Source organism: Rissa tridactyla, chromosome 5 (assembly GCF_028500815.1).
Source record: "Rissa tridactyla isolate bRisTri1 chromosome 5, bRisTri1.patW.cur.20221130, whole genome shotgun sequence".
NCBI lineage: Eukaryota > Metazoa > Chordata > Aves > Charadriiformes > Laridae > Rissa > Rissa tridactyla.
The window spans coordinates 74,773,655-74,791,033 of NC_071470.1; the positions used below are offsets into that span (position 1 = coordinate 74,773,655).

At 38.7% G+C, this 17,379-nt stretch overlaps 1 protein-coding gene across 5 annotated transcripts in view; it reads right to left on the reverse strand.

Moving 5' to 3' along the window:
- Positions 1-17,379, reverse strand: part of LRBA (LPS responsive beige-like anchor protein) — a 412,475-nt gene that overhangs the window by 180,081 nt on the left and 215,015 nt on the right. For all 5 annotated transcript variants that reach the window (XM_054203497.1, XM_054203494.1, XM_054203495.1 and 2 more), the window contains 3 exons: positions 13,965-14,089; positions 6,055-6,201; positions 3,242-3,378 (listed from right to left, as the gene is read on the reverse strand). In XM_054203497.1, the coding sequence (XP_054059472.1) occupies positions 3,242-3,378; positions 6,055-6,201; positions 13,965-14,089 (409 nt within the window). The remainder of the gene's footprint in view (positions 1-3,241; positions 3,379-6,054; positions 6,202-13,964; positions 14,090-17,379) is intronic.

The window sequence follows — 17,379 nt, forward strand, 5'->3', positions numbered from 1 at the left end:
AAACGCGACACCTTAGCTTGGTATATTCATTGACGTTTCCTAAACTTCCTTCTAGTTTCGAAAAAAACAGTGCATCTAAGAAAAAAAATCTTGTATATCCTGTAGCTGAGCATGTGACAACATCTGCTATATTTCTGTGACTTTAAGCTTCCCCTCTAAATTTTGTGAATATATGGAGCGTCGCACAGCAGCTCGCCAGAATTTAGACAGAACTAGAGCATGCCATTTCCTACCCTACGGTCGTCATCTTTATTTTTTTTTTTTCTTATAGTTTTCTTTCCTTTTTTTTCGCGGCAAATCAAGCGCTTGTATTTTGTTTTAAAAATTCATCCCTATTTGCTTTCGCTTCCCAGGGCGAAAGCGCTATCTATTTGACTTTGACACCAAGGAAGTATAGATCTAGCCTGAATAATTAATGCACTTTAGAGCAAACGGTCGATATTTTTTTTAAACAAACATTTGTTTTCCCCGTATTTTTAAGTACAGCATAAAATCGCGCCACAGCGTAGCCGGACGAGCAGATAAGCAACCCGTCAGGGAAGCACCCGATCCTACATTAACACCCGGCCGTTCTCCGCGCAGACACCGCCGAGCTCCCCTCTCCCGAGCCCCCTTCTCCCAAAGCTAAACTCTACCCGATTCCTCGTATTTCATGCTCTTGCGATTTCGCTTTAAGTTTGCTCAGAACGACTTAAAAATATTTTTTTTTAATGGGGATTTTTACCGGGAACGCGTTTCTAAGCTTTAAAAGCGTTAGCGTTATCTGCTCCGGCCGCCCGCAAGACTTCGAAGGCGGGTCGGAGCATTTCGAACAAGTTTTCCTGTCCTTTCGAGGGGGCTAAAAAATGTAGTTCTTGCCCCAAAGGACTACTTCCGTTTCTTTGTGGATGGATCCGGAAAGAAATAGGCATGCAAATCTGAGTTGCTTTTGTCTTTAAGTTAAAAACGAAATTAGCAGGTCGGCCGGCAGCCCCGGGAAATGAACTTCCATCAGAAGCCGGGCGGCGCCGGGGGGGAGCCGGCCCCGGCCTCCGGCGGAGAACGCGAGGCGGCTCCATGGCCGGCCTCGGCAGCCCCGGGCGACACAGCCCGGCGGCGTCTCACCAGTTTCTCCTAGAGTCACCAAGAGCCCTGGGTCCTGGCTCACCCTGGGTTTAGCCCGCGGGGCTACCCTTTCCTTCTGAAAACAGCCCCCGGAGTAAGAGTATAAACGCTGATCTTATCGCTGCTGATGCTATCGCTACAGCAGGTTTTTCTTCAGGAACTTGTCACAATGTTTTCTTTTCAGTAGTTTAGACAAATATACAAGAAACTTAAATTTATCAAACAGCTGAAGCCTCATTAATTAAACAGGCCCTCTGAGTTACAGTGGATTAGGATTTTTATTATTTTTTTCCCCAAGGGGCATTTTCCGCAGCGGCTCTAGTCGCCGCTATCAAGGTGCAGTAGTTTAAGCAGAGGGTGGGGCAGGGAGGCGTTAATGATCGAAAGAAAGCTGCCTTGCAAGCTTATTTGGTTTTTAAAATAAAAATATTCAGATTTGATTTCTAGCCCCATCCCCATACTCACAAGAGACGTTGCAAAAGGTCTATTTTTTTTTCTTTTAAAACCTCCAGCTAAACTAGCATCACAAGCAGAACGTAAGAGGTGTAGCCTATACTTCATGTAACCAACTCCTTTTATAGGAACCCAAATAAAATCTCTCTAAGATGTAGAATTAAAGATACAGTCAAATCAAACCAGAATGCCTACTCACAGCTAAGAAAACTACCACTCCCAAATACTCGAAAACAGCAAAAAAGAAAGTGAGCTGAATATATGTTGTATGTCAATGTCCCCGTAACACGTGTAACAGGAATGGTAAGGATTAGTAACTATACTCAAACGTCCTATGTGCTAAACAGGGAAAACAAAAATGCAGAATAATGCAGATCTGTAAGACTTTTCTCATGCTAATGCAATACAGAGCAGCAGAACATTTCAGATGGAAAACGCAATACAGTAACGTATCAAACTGTCTTTCATTTTATATTTATATCCTTTTTACCATTAAATGTTTTAAAAGAAACACTGTGGAAGGAGTACGCACTTCAAAATTTTGAGAGCTCTCTCACACGTGAAATAATTTTAAAAATATTTCAAAAATACTTCCGGACCAAAAGAAAAGTTAAATCTCATTTATGGCATCACATAAAACCCACAATTCTAGTCATTGCTTGTACTAAATTCTAGTTCTAAGAACCTGAGAGCGTTGGTTTTCAAAATAAATTTATTCCTTGATAGGATTTGATAATCCCAGCTTTCAGACCCACTGATGCCATTTTTAATGCAGACAAGAGCAATTTACTCAATAGGAACAAAGAACCGAACTGGTACTTAACACACAAGGTATTCTCCACAGACAAGCAGAAAACCACTACTTCTTCCAGTGACTTTTTTCCCCCTTCACAAATAAATTATTACCTTTTTTAATATTAAGCAGATATTGAAAAAAACCACAACAAACCAAAAGAAGAACTGTGCTTAAATTGAGATGCGAGAGTATTTACCAATCACGTCATACTTTAGAAATGTTGCTGTAATACTGTAGAAAATATTCAAGTCCAACCTTATTAAGTTAATTGCACAATATACTGCCTTTGAAATCGGAATTTTACTGAAGGTTACTAATTTTAAACCAAACACTAGTAATCAAGTAACTCAGAGCAAATAAAGTTTGTGGGAAATTAGCAACTCAGTTCAGAAACGTATTTTAAGAGGGCAATTATGTTTTCTGCTTAGGCACAATAAATAATAACAGGCCCTGTAAAATCTGTTATAGAATAATACAACACAGGAGCACTGAAAACTCTTAAGTGTAGGAAGTTTAGTGCTATGCTACACTGGCATTATATAAAAATAGGAAAGTAAAACAAAGCATTTGGGCTAAAAGCCCCGTGTAACTTTCCAGTATTCACACAGGCCTGTGATTCAAGATGTCTTTATTTGAGACACCTCCCTGGAGCTTTATTCGCAGCAAGCAAATTAACATTCAAGTAGGGTCGAATTGTGGGAGGGGGAGAAAAAGGAGAAGGAAAGGAGGTGTCACCTATGTGAAGTTCACTAACATATATGGTCAATCGCAAACTTATTAAAGCAGCAACACTGTGGACCAATAGAGGTAAAGGAAGGCGAATGAAGAATTAAAGGTCTTGGGTAATTTGTCATCATCTCTCAGAGCTCAGGGTCAATGATCTCTTACCTTCGGGTCGATTTTCTTAAAACTGGGATCTTCTTCATCCACCTCAAAGTAGAGCTCAGAAAGAGTGATGGAAAGAGTGCCTTTCACTACTACGGAGGGTGCCACAAGCTGAGCTGGTGTGCTTAGGGCAACTGGACCTGCCAAAGAGTGAAAACACCAACAATATTCAAAACAGAAGAGAGCACAAGTGCAAATTATTTGCTTTTCAAGCCTAGAACATTAAAATAAATAAAGCAAAGAGCACAGCTCTTCATTAAAAACCAAACCTCTTTTTTTTTTACCCCCCCGGAAAAGAACATATGTAATACATTTACAGTGTCTCTGTGCTGCCGAACATTGAAGCAGCTAAAATTGCAAACTGATGCATATATTATACATGCCAGAGCTGGCTTTAGCATGGCAGTATATGGTTTTTTACTCAGACATATTTTCTTTTCAAGAAACTTGGAGAGTTGCATACCTTCTGTTATATGTAATATAGAGAGTGCACATATGAACACTTGAAATCTTACTGTCGGATGTATTCTTTAGGTAGGGGAGAGTTTCGATAGCTCTCCACAAAGACGAACATAGCAGTCAAGGCTCAAAGTTGTCTAACTGTAAAGTGTTCCCTCATGGATGCTAGAAATCTATTGTTAAGGTTACACAATGTTACAGAGCCTAAAGTAAAATGTTTTAAAGATGCTTTTGATTCCACGTTAAATATTGTTCAAGGATTCTACACAGTGTTAGTGTAGCTCAGGGGCTGTGGGAGTAAACAGCTGGAGGGTTGGTTTCCAACTGAATGAATTTTTATTGGAATAATCACATCTCCACAGGGCTTATCACAGGGACAAATCAGACTACTACTGAAAACAATAGGTTCAGCATAGATCTCACAATGTAGAACCTATTATATAAAATAACACAAACAGAAAGAAAACCGGTTACGTTTCCCATCCAGCTGATTAAGAGGTAAGGAAATGAAGTTACTTGGCTGCAGTATTATCTGACTTTTGTAAAACAGTGGAAGATATGAAAGTGACATAGACAATTTTGTTTTAATAAAGCATCTATAAATGAGGTACACACGTTCAGGTAATCAACGTGAGAATAACTGACAAAAAATTCAGATGAATTGTCATTTCCATCGATTGTTAGGAGGGTGATGGTCCTTAATCTCGCATCAATCTCAATGTGTGCCACTAGGACAAAAGAAGAGATGCTCTGCTGAGATCAGAGCAGCTTTGCCCTCTATTCCCAATGTACAAATACATTGTGTTTGCAGATGGGCATGAGATAGCTGCGGAACTGCCATGATTTCCCAAAGCTCACCCCCACAAATGGATGAAATAAGCAGCTATGTGTTCTTTTGCTGTCTCCCTTTGCCCTCTGTACATTAGCATGTAATCCAGAGGAGAAATAACATTTTTTCAATCACTCGCAGACATTCAATTACAGGGCAAGCAGACAGCTGCAGAAGCTGGGGCAGTCCAGGTCCTGTAGAAGACCCCTGACAATTTCCACTTCATTTCTAACCCACACCACTTTATTAGTGAGGATTACTTCTTAATCCTATTGCCATTGTCAAGATTATATAATTAAACTCCCCTTTCACCTCTATTACAGTATGAATGTATTACTCGAACCAATGAATGAATAATACAAGAGAAGGAAACATGGAGAAGGCTATTGAGAAGAAAGCTCGTGGTAGAAAGGAAAAAAAAAATAATTCACATATCACATACAGAAAGTGCCATTGCATTATTCTTTCATTACTTTATTTTACTTTACTCTTTCTAGGCGGGTTTTCTTTTTTCATTATGCTGCATTTTTAACTTTGCTTGTAAAAAAATAAAAAGAGTGGAATGCAGTTCAAGGATAAGCGAACTGCCAATAAATAATCATGTCCAGTAATTTCACTGAATTCTGATATGTATCATTGTAAGGTTATACTACTAGCTTCTCAGAGAATCAGAATTATCTGAGAAACGGAGAAATGACATTTTTCTCTGAAGTAAATGTGCATAGGATACCAGTTGAGAAAGCAGAAGAACACAGAGAAGTTTGCGTTTTCCCTCATAAAAACCATGTTTCTCAAATAACAGTGGAGACACTTTATAACCCCCGGTCCCTGATCCAAGGAGGTTACTCTGTTTTTACACTTTAAATGGTACAGAAATGGACCCACTCCACTCAGATTGCAACATCAGCAAAAGTTGCATACAACTGAGTAAAATTAATTAAGTTCAAAGATCCGAAGTACTATTTCTTCTTTGGAAAAAAGAAGTGAAGTCTAATATGACTCTGGTGTGTGGAGAAGGGACTTCAATGGGAGAATGACAAGAGGTTTGAAGGAGTTAAATCCAGTGAGTGTACAGACCCTTCAAACTCAAGTAAATAAACAATACATACAATGCTACAAACTCAGGAAAAAATTAAAGTTCTCCAAAGCCTTTAATTACAGACAACTTGCCTAATTGTTCACTAGGTCTAATTTGAGGAGGTGATTTCAGGAGTGGAACAAGGTCAAAAACAAAGAAAAGAAGCCCTTTTCAATGTAGACCTACTTTCTCTAAGGAAGGTTTTTCCTAGAATACAGACATCTACTGTGAAAGCAAGAAGGTTACACAAAAGCCAGAGAAAGAAAATGCACAGCTCCCCTGAAGTAAACCCTCAGCATCCAAGGTGCACAGAAAATGATCTTAATGACCCAATTATGGGAAGGAACAATTTATCAGTGTGTATCCCAAAACATGATTCACTGCATCGCAGGGGAGATCAGAACTTAAATAGCAAAGAAGCTAAGGAGAAAATCAGATAGCTGAAGTTACCCGTTAAGTTCTCCACTTCTCTTTCCTCCATGAATGACATGATGTCGTCGTCGCCTTCCAAGAGAATCTCACTTTCTGAGTTCTGATTTCCTAAAACTTGACTCTTGATGGACTGCTTTCCTTTAACAAGTATATCCTCATCAGGAGCTGAAATGAGATACACACACATTGCTGTCTGTCAGGTCTCAGAGGCAGCAGTGAAAAAGAAACGTAATTTTTTTTTTATTAATGAAAGTTCAGGAAGAAAACTGTTTAGGGACTAGCTGTGGGAAGTACCTGTCCTAATCCTCTAATGTTAGGACACATCTAGTTTTAATCCTATTAAGCCTGCTCATAATTATCCAGCGCTCTCTGCAGCCTTTAACTCCACTTCAAGTGTTTACTAAGGTGAGGGGGGGAGATACAACAGACTCTCTTCCCCTGCAACCTTCCTTCGGAAGTCGAGTTCTCCTGCTGGAAGCAGGTCCCCAGTGCTTGGTGTCTTAACCTAACTCTCAAAACCCCGGGTTCTACCACCGCTTTGCCCGGGGCAGCCGCCGCCGCCTCGTCTTTCTGGGGCGTGCTCGGTTTGGTCGCGGCAGTGGCGACCGAGCACGCCCCAGAGAGACGAGGCGGTGTCGGATGCCCCGGTGGGCCAGCGGCGACAGGACGGGGGCCAGCACCGGGGGCTGCGCAACAGGGCGACAGCGGCGAGCGGGAGGGGCGGACGACGACCGTCCTCGGCCCGGTAAACCCGCAGCAGCTGGGGAAAGGGAGGGAAACCGGCCCGCGGGGGGGTGGGGGGGTCACCTACACGGCTCCGCTCCGCTCGGGGCTGCGGGAAGGGGCATCCCGGGAGAGATTCCCCGGGAGCGGGGGAAGGAGAAGGCTCCCGCCCCGCTGGAGCTGTATCCCCGCATCCCCGCTGCTCCCGGTAGCGGCGCGATCAGCCGATAACGGTAGGTGGATTTCGAGAGGGGGGGGAAAGCGCACACACACACGCGCCTGGGAGCGGAAGGGAAAGGAAAAATAAAAATAATAATCAGCCCCACGGTCACGGGGGGAGGCAGAGAAAAGCGTGCACCTGCTTCCAGGGGGCCAGAACGCAACGGTACCCGGTGCCTACAAAGGGAGGTTTCTTTTCTCACATCTCTATTTTCGGAATGGAAAAGTAGTAAAAAAAAGTGCATGTTTCACGTTTACACACGGTAACCGGGCGGACAAACGTGCCACGGCCGCGCCGGAGCGGTGCCCCCCCCCCCCCACCGCACCTCCCCGGCCGGTCGCGGGGGCCCGGCCCGGCTTCCCCCCCCACGGCACCGCAACGGCGGCCAGCGGTGGCCAAGGGAGGGTCAGCCGGGAATGCTCCTCGGGCTCGACTCTGCTAGGTACACATCTATTTCATTTAAATTACAAGTTCAAAGCATCAGGGGAAAAAAAAAAAAAACAAAACAAAAAACAAACAAAAAACCCACAACCAAACAAACCAACCCCCCCAAAAAACCCAAAACCAAAAAACCCCACCCAACAACCAACCACACCAACAAAAAAAGAAAAACAAAGAAACAAAAAAAAAACACAACAAAAAAAAGAAACCAAAAACCCACACCCAAAAAACCCCACAACTAAACAAAACACCAAAAATCCCCCCCAAAACCAGTTGATCTCTCCCTCTACACGTTAGTTACCACCTGCTGTGATAAAAACCCAAACACAGCAGTGTGTGTCTGTATTGTTTGGGGTGTTTTGTTGTTTGTTGTTTTGTTCTTTTTTAAAGCCGAAAATAAAAATATGATTTCTTAAAAAAAATAGATTGGGAATGCCCAGGGCACAGCCGTGTTTGAAAAACATTCACCAAACACATCGGGACCAACTAACTTCCACACATTGCTCACTGCTTTCTCTGATTGCTGCCACACTTGATTTGAAGTTCCGCTGGCTTACTTTAAAAATACGTTAATCTGCAAACATTTACGGAAGGCGGCAATTCCCCAGTGGCAACATATAAAGTTTAAATTGTTTAAGTAAATATGTGCACATAAATTGCAAATAATAAACTTTTCAATTAAGTTAAAAATGAAAAAGAAACCCAAACAAACAAACAAACCAACCGCCAAAAGACCAAATACCCTGGTTTTGGTTTAGGCCTTGAGCTTACAAAGAACACAAGCAACAAAAAAACCACCCCAACCCCCAAAACAATCAAAAAAATAACCACAAACAAAAGGAAGTTTAACTTGACATACAAAATAAAATGCAATTTATGCATGATCCCTTCCACCCAACAAATAACTGCCATTTCTAAGTAAGCCTTTAAAAATAAATTATTGTAAAGCTTTAACTGCATTGTACAAACACAAGTTTTACTTTCTTCTAAAATGTGCTCATGTAAATAATGGTAACTCAGATTCTGGAGTTGTTCAATGTGAGTTGAAAACCTTCTTGTCATGGAAAATATGCAGCTGATATTTAGAAAGGTTTTCCTGTAATTAACTCCCCCTTGAGGATTTTAAGTTAGCAGCAGTAAAATTACCAACAGTATACTAATATACACCACATGCACTGTTACTCACTGGCCTACCAGCATTCCCTTGAAGATCAAAAAAGTAAAATAGAACAAAACCATCCCAGGGATAAAGTCAAAGATAATAAATACCTTTTTTTTTTCTTTTAATAAAGGCAAACTGTATTTGTTGTTTCAAAAACCTCATCTGCACTGTACATGCCTGCCTTTTTTGCTTTCTTTATTACAATCTATTTGTGTTATACTGAAGATGCTATTTCAAACTATTGTCATTGAAGACTGAATTGAGAGCCAAGATCACACCTAGCACAACGTGTCCAAAATACGTCCTTCAGTCTTTCTTCTCAACTACCATCAAGAAAAAATAAAATCCATACGGCAACTTTCAGGCCAAAGATGCCTGGATAACAGAAATATACCCCTCCTGCCTCATCTTTGTCACTTATTCAGATTTTCTTTCCCCAACTAGTGATATTATACTGATTCAAAACCACACATCTTATGCAATTGCCTTTTTCAATAAAAGATTTTAGGCCATAAGTTGTTGTAGTCCGTTTTTGTAAATTTTTGTCATCTCCTTGCATGTGATGTTAGTTAGCCACATTTCCTGACACACATGTAATGCGTGTGCACACACAGGCCCAGGAAGAGGCAGAGCAGATACTAGCTACTGGAAGGCAAATAAGACATCACACTGTGAACCAGAATCTGCTTTTTCTGCCCTGGCTGGAATAAAGCGCTTCACCTGCAACCAACACACACACGCTCACATGAGTATCTGTATAGAACCGAATATATTCCACAAGGATTCACCCATTTTCTGTAGATAAATGCACTTATGTAGGCAGGCCACGGTCTATTTCTCTTTTGATATTTACTGATTAGAGATACATATAACGGAGCATGACATCGTGTGACATATTCAGTTCCCATGTATGCGCGTAGGTATATCACACCGGATTTCATATTTCAGGACCCAAACCCTGCTCTGTCAGCAGCTAACCCAACCCTCTCTCTGCCAGGCCTGCCTATTCTCGGCATGACTGGAGCTTCTGGCTCTAGACCTGCAGATCTAAGCGTACATTCACATACACCTTTTCAAGATCAAGATCTCAAGGCACGGCCTATGTATTGCCCAGGACATAACAGTCTGCTGGCAGTGTATTTATCTAGCACAGAATTTTAATATTATAATTCATTCCATGCAATCCTTCCCAAACTGCTCTGTAAGTTTCTTCAAGTAGCTTTTTGCAAACAGATCTCACCACCTGCAGAGAATCTTATTTATCTTATTTATTCCAGTTAAATTTCTGGAACACTTGGGCATAAATATAATATTTTATAAATATTTTATAAATATAATATTTCTGCTTACATTCCTGAACAAGCTTAAGGCATTTGTAGAGTGACAGATTTTTTTTTAAATTGTTTGTCTACAACTTAACCTTACATGTGAAACACAATTTTTAAAAGCCTTTTTAAAAATAAAGTACTGGAAAGCACAATACAGAAGATATTTACTATTACTTTCTTTTATTTTTTAATATATGTCTGGTAAATAGGAAAAGCAATTCAGGGAAAAGATGCATTAAAAAACCCTTACTCTTTTTTTTTTTTTTTTTTAGTTTTAAAAAGGGCTCCCAGAAGCCTTCCTCTAGTCTTTCTATTTGTTTAAAAAGATAACAGTGGAAAAAATGACCATTTTCACATCAGATTTTTTAAATATTGTTTTTAAGACTTCCTTTTCACCCCTTGAGTTGAGGCAAAGAAAACTGACCAGTGGATTACAATACTGTAGGTGACCGGTCCCTTGCAGTCACAAAGCCCTGAACTCTGCCTACTGCCTTGATGGAAACGCTATAGACTGTTTTAATTCCCCCCCACACTCCCCAAGTTTTTAACAGACATCAATAAAAACTAACAAATTGCCTGTTAAAAAGCTTGATAAGATATTTTATATCAACTAAAGATTCTCTCACAAAATATTGTATTTGGGGGTCAATCTAAAAATACCAACAGGTTTGAAGTACTAATTTTTTGCATTTTCACACCCACATAAGTATTTTCCTTGCATTTCTAAACAATGGGTGAAGGGGAGAACAGAAAAGAGCTAACTCTTTCCATCCCAAAATTTTTCTACCGAACCACCTTCACCTCTCTTTCCTTCCCCTGCAGTACACTTCTAGACTGACTTTTATAAATAGCCATTTTGGAAGGATTTTTTTTCTTCCTCCTCTGAAAAATCACCTAAAGCCTTTTTTTCCCAAGCAAGTTAATGTGAACTTGGGAATGGCAATTAAATTGTCAGAATTAAAAAATTTGTTTTTAACTAGAAGGTAGCCAGAAGTATAGTCATGGGGCTGGTATTGATTGTCTGAACAGAGAACATTAGTCTTCAGGTATTTATTCTGCCACCTCTGCACCAGAGGTTCTCCTTCAAATCAAATCAATCCCTGGAAAAGATTGGTTCTTGCTACTAAGACACATAACTAGGCTGCAACAGAGCTGATTGTTGTTGTTCTCTCTAGGTTTTACTGAACAATATCTAGGCTTCCGATTGTTTCTGAATAATTTTCACAGTTGCAAATCGTGATCTTTCCTAGACTGTGAGCTCTCTGGGGCGGAGAATACATCTGGTTTTATTTGAAAGACATCAAGCAGTTGATAATGTGTAGCTACTAATGCAAAGTGTGCTAAAATCCGTGCTTTCAAGCATGGTTACTGCAATAGTACTTTTCCATTATTTATGCATTATTTCCCCCGTCTCCCTTTTGGCAAAATCCCTTATGACCAATTTCAGTTTTTGGTTTTGCTCTGTTTTGTTTTGAGAAAAGCTTAAATAGGCAGTAGGGCACCTTTTATTCATTATCTAAAAATGCTTTTGCGTCAGAGACATGCAAAATTAATTGAAATAGAATAAATAGTGCTAAATTATGGATAAGTAATCACAAAATACTGGAGCAAATATTCAGCAAAGTCTAAGGACATCTACAAAAAAACAGGGCCTGAAAGTTGAGTTCAAAAAATTTGAAAAGAATTGGATTTTCTGACCTGAAATTGGTTAATATTAAACGTTTATAAACACAATTCAGAAAGAAATAGATTGAGTGATCACTCCAAGTTGACCTTTCTGACAACTGTACCTTCTGAGACTTAAAGAAAAAAAAAAAAAAACACCAACAAAAAACCCAAAGCCACCACAACAAAAACATATAAAAAACTCAACAACCCTTGTATTCCTATGCATTATATATAGTTTCCAGTCAAACTTGCATTTGTACTTTGGTCATCTATTTTACACCTTGCCAGTGGAAGGTCTTGGAACAATACAGTTGCATGCATATGCACACGCAGTTAGGCAGACAGTTAATTATCTATGTTTTCAGAAATCATATTAAATAATGACTTAAGGTAAACTGGAATATTCACTGAATAGATAAAGAAACAGAATGGCAACAGATATCAAAGCAGTATGCCATTAAATTCAGAATAAAATAACATCAAGAAATTAAATATAATAGAAGCCTGTTAAGAATGTCAAATTCCGACAGAAAGGCAGAGAGAAAACAATTAGCTCTATTTAAATTACTAGGGTTAGCTACCAGCTATGCCTATTAGCTACCTATGAAATAGGGCTACTTTTATTCACTCTTCTTTTGTATTGACAAAAATTGTACTCCTGTCAATTACAAACTGAGTATGACCTATAGCCCTTGAAATATAGCATGGATTTGTGAAAATAACACATTACTATGAAAGATGAGTAATTGTATTAGTGTGTGTTTACTTACGGAAGAATTAGTTATACGCATATAGACAGGCGCTCTAAATATTTTAGAGTAAAAATATATTTCAGTATTTTGATAAACAATATAGAGATTAATTATGAAAATATGAGTAGAATACGTAAAACCGTGACAAGATCTATTTAATTTAAAGTAAACACAATACTAAAGGGGGCCAGTTGTTGTTTATCCATGGGGTATTAAACATAAAGAAACCTTGTGCCCTTAAAATCCATGGCGTAGAAACAACACACAGTATTAAGAACAACAAGCCCCAAAGCAAAAAGTGGGTTAATTAATTCTACATCTTGTTCCTCTTTCTATAGTCAAAGATGTAGGGCTCTATGAACATTGCTTTCAGATCACTTTATTGACTATTCTCTGTATGGTCATTTATTTTAGAGGACTGATGTCACATTTGGCATTATATCAGCTGACATATTGTAGACATTTTCTTCCAGAAATGGCTCTTTAAGGCTGAGTGCAAGAGGTTAAGATGCCTGACGGAAACTAACTTTACGACAGTTATGTTCTTCTATATTCATACAACAGTCTTAATAATTTTAAATTAGCATAAAGCTTATGTCTCCACAGATAATATGTGTGTGTGTATGCATGTATATATGCAGTAATTCACAGACTAAAAAAAAGAAAAAAAAAAGATCTCGATTTAAATTATTCTATTCCATGACATGTACTTTCAAGGTGAAGGGTACCCAGCTTAAATTATAAGCAAATTATTTTTAAATATAAGACTTTTCTGCCTTATCAATGTATCTTCATTAGACTGCAAAGACATACAATTCTAGACTAAAACCCAAAGTTCACTAGCTTTGGGTGCTTTTTTGTTTGTTTATCTTTTTGGTTTATTATAGAATTCTCAAACTGATTATTGTATTAGTTTTGTGAATACATTCCTCTAGAACAGACACAGCAGCACGTAGCTGAGGGAACCCTGATAATAAAATGGGGGGAAAAAAACCCCACCCTGTTATAAAATGCAATCTCCTTTTTTAAAATCACCAGGTAGAAATCATCATTACCATTTGCTCCTTGAATGATACTTTACGTTTCAGCATCTGTTACTATTTCTTCCGTATCAAATTCTTGCAGAAAAATTTGAGGACTTAAATATAAGCAAAGGTCTTGAATACAGTTTGCTTTATAAGCATTATCTTTCTTTTAATGTATCTGTAACAATAGGCAGATACGTGCTAAGGCTAACTGAAATAATTGCTGTGGATTTCTGAACTGGAAAGATCATCTTCTGAAGTTACTACAGTATAAATAGGTAATTTACCGCAAGAAAGCGTGTTCAGGGATTAATGGCAACATTGCATCCCCTTTTCTTCTGCTTAGTGAGAACTATATTTGCAACCACTGTATGCAAAGCATGCAGTACTGCCAGCTCAACGGAGATGTAAGGAAGAGGCTTAAACACCAACATTGCTCGTACGAAGTAACGGTCAGTTTATCTTTGTATTGAACGTGTCGGAAATGCAATGACAGAAGCCTTTGGCATCTGGCACAGTTTTCTAGCATCCTCTAGGAATGAAGGTCTAGTCTTTACTGCCATGTACTGTAACCTGCTGCTATTGGCAAGAAGCAGATTTTATACTGACCATGTTCTCCGGCTGCTTTTAGTGTCGCTTCAGGATGTGTCGATCCAAGGGGGTTACGCACAAATCGTCGCCGGCGCCGCAAGTCATCTTCCCAGTAGTCAAGGCGCCAGAACTCACGAGGACGACTACAATGAAACAGAGGAGCCACATATGTTAGCAATTATCAAACAGCATGGTAGCGCTGAATTTCTGCATAAAGCTCTCCTTGTTTGCGCTGCTTTTGCCTTTTTTTTTTTTTTTAACCTCCCCCCTTTCTGCAATCTTTTACTTAGGTATGTCCTTGAAAATAACAATATCACCTTCCAGTCTAAGGAACTCCTTTCCCTTTTTTCTTGGAAGGTGAAATGAGCACTAAATACATCATTTTGAAATGAATTGCTGACAGTGTGATCAGTTTCCCCACACTCTAGTGGCATGTGCTCCGATTTCAGCCTCATTTCAGCCTCAGCAGGGCACCTTTCTCAGTGACTGCATTTATAAACCAGAATAGGGAAAAGGCTATTATAAATATGGTATAGCATTACCTATATTAATCAAAGTCTGTCCCCCTTCATTTTTCTTCCTAATTTGTGCCTTTTTGCACAAGGTCAGTAAATCATACCATGAATTCTTGGTCCAGAAAGTGTTAACTTTAATGAATACCTCAGTTACATGGTTATGTATGTGATAATAAAATATTACTCTGTTTAGATGTGCAGGAATTTAATTAAAATAATCTCTTAAAATATTCATTACATTTAGCCCCTGAGGCTTAGAACAACACAAGAAAATGCATTTCTTTTCCATTTACTGTTTTTAAATAAACCATTCCAGGAGACTGAAACAGCAATCTATTTTCGAGCAAATCAGATTGGATTTCTGGTTTATGTAGTTGTGTTTTTACATTTAATTAAAAACTACATGTTATGATGTGTAATAATTGCTATATTGAAGGCATACTTTTTAAAAATTACATCTAGAAAAGGTTATATCAAATTCATTCTTTTCTATTGTATGCTCCAAATATACGTAGATCTTTTTAATATGGTCATATATAAGTGCCAGTTACTATCTTGTTAGGATCGCGAATGAATGCCACTGTAAAACAGTATTTTAGCCCAGAGAATGTACAAAACCCACCCACTTCAGGTATAGCAAATAAACACACAGAAAACGCCCGAAGCTAGAATAGCCATGATAGCCTGAAAACCTGTATGTCCAAATTAAAAACCACTGATTTTGTTTGTTAACATAGCTAGTATTAAAACAATCGATGAAAATGCATATATATTCCATTTCTGGTCCAGGAGCTAATAGAAAGTATACCTGTCAACACTGACAAATGAATAGCCACAACTCATTTAGAGATCACAATGTTAAAAATACTTGGTATCTACATGCTTAGTTTTGAGGTCTAAAGGCACAAATGAGTTTTATGTAAGGTAAATCAAGGCTTCAAACAAACACGGTAACAAAAGCCAGAAAAATTTGCATAACCCTAACTCCCAAACACAATTTGTAGATGCTAAAAATTGTGACTGAAAATAATCTTGTAAGACTGCGAGTGTCTTTGCATCTACCTTCATTAAAATTCTACGCCTTTTTTCTAACACCAAAGAAAAGGCAGTGCTATTCTCCATCTTTGTGATTTCGTACTTTCAGAAAAATACTGAGGTACTGGAACCAAATGCCCCAGTATCTTATTTTCATACTTTGTGCGTGTTACAGTCATGCTAAAATTTGAATGCTTGCATTATAAAATCCAGTGATTTTGGAATAATTAACCAAACAAAAATTATAAAACACAGGAAGATATGGGTTTATTTAAAAGGTCGATTAATAACTTAAAATCCTCCATTAGTGATTACAGAAAAAAGGCAGAACACAGCTGGCTATGTGCATGCCTTTGATAGTCGTAGAGCATGGATAGGCACTTCATCATTCTGCCTTCCTACATTTATCTGTTAAAATTATTATCAAATATCAGCCAGGATGCAGTCGTGAATCACAGACTGCTCCTCGTCTTCAGGGGAATGATACAATGAGGGTCTATTCATCAGTATGGCAATCGGCACAAGTAATTAGTTCCCTAGACTGAGATCTCCTACAAAGCTTATTTCAGTCAGCACCACAAACATATGACAATGAAAAGCTAATGGAAGCCGCTAAAATTTGTTAACCTCTTCTGCCATCAATCCTTCTGGTATTCTGCGCTACAGTATTATGCAAAGATGGTAAATTATTAATTTGTCATTCATCTATCTTTCTACAATTTTGATAGAATTAAGTGATGCCATTCTTCTGGATAACAATTACAATTATACTACATTAAAAAACTATGCTAAAATTATTAGAAAAATAGGTAACAGTGATTAGGCACAAAGTATTATCCTGAAACATAATATATCTTTAGTCCCCTACTTTTATTTTCAGTTCAGCGTACGAAATTTGCATAGGATTCCATCTCCTTCACCAGTGTGCTGATTATTCACAAACAACGTATCAAGTATTAGACGGTGTATTTGGGTATTTATAAATATCGGCAGCCACTGTATTATGAGGTAAAAAAAAAAAAATCTACTCTCTACACACATAAAAACATCCAACAGAAACCTGCACAGCCAAAAATAAAAACCTATACTGTTTAATGACAAGTGAGCCCTTTTTGAGAGCAGCTACTGGGAAAACTGCGTATTAGTACTAATATAAGCCAGTATACTACAGAGCTACTCTAGAACCACCAGCTTCCTAGTCAGCTGGATTAACCACTGCAGTGCCATGACCAAAAGGCAATGCTGTACCACGCAGACTTTGTACCTCTACAGCCATGGGGAGACAGACATAAATATTGCTCCGATTCGGGCCGAACTGACCACTGAAGGACTGAAGGATTATGACGCAAAGGGCCAAGTACACACGTTTTGGGAACAGTATAATGCCATCGACTACGGGGGACATTTGACAACAGAAGTTTCCAGCCCTACAATAAAGGTTGCCGTATGGACTAAAGGTGCTATATGGACTGGATCAATGAACATAAGTACCCAATTAGTGTAAGTGCAAGAGCAACATTTCTCAGAGGATTGGGGATTTATGAATTATAAATCATATGATTTGCATGGATTTGTCAGGGCCCCCTCTAACATGATACACAGTAATTAGTGGTTCCTTGGTAACAATATTGACTGAATGGAAACAAAGCTTTGATATTAAATGTTTTATTCAAATAGCATAACCATTATATTACTTTATTTTTCAAACCATTCCCCAAGTTACCAGGCTATGTACTCAGAATTGAGATAAAACCTTCCTCTCAATTACCGCGTAACTAACTAGATTGTTACAATTGTACAGAAATTAAATGAAATACAGAATGACCAATATAACATATATTCTCAGGACTCTGCACATGTCATGCAAAAGAAAAAGTCACTTC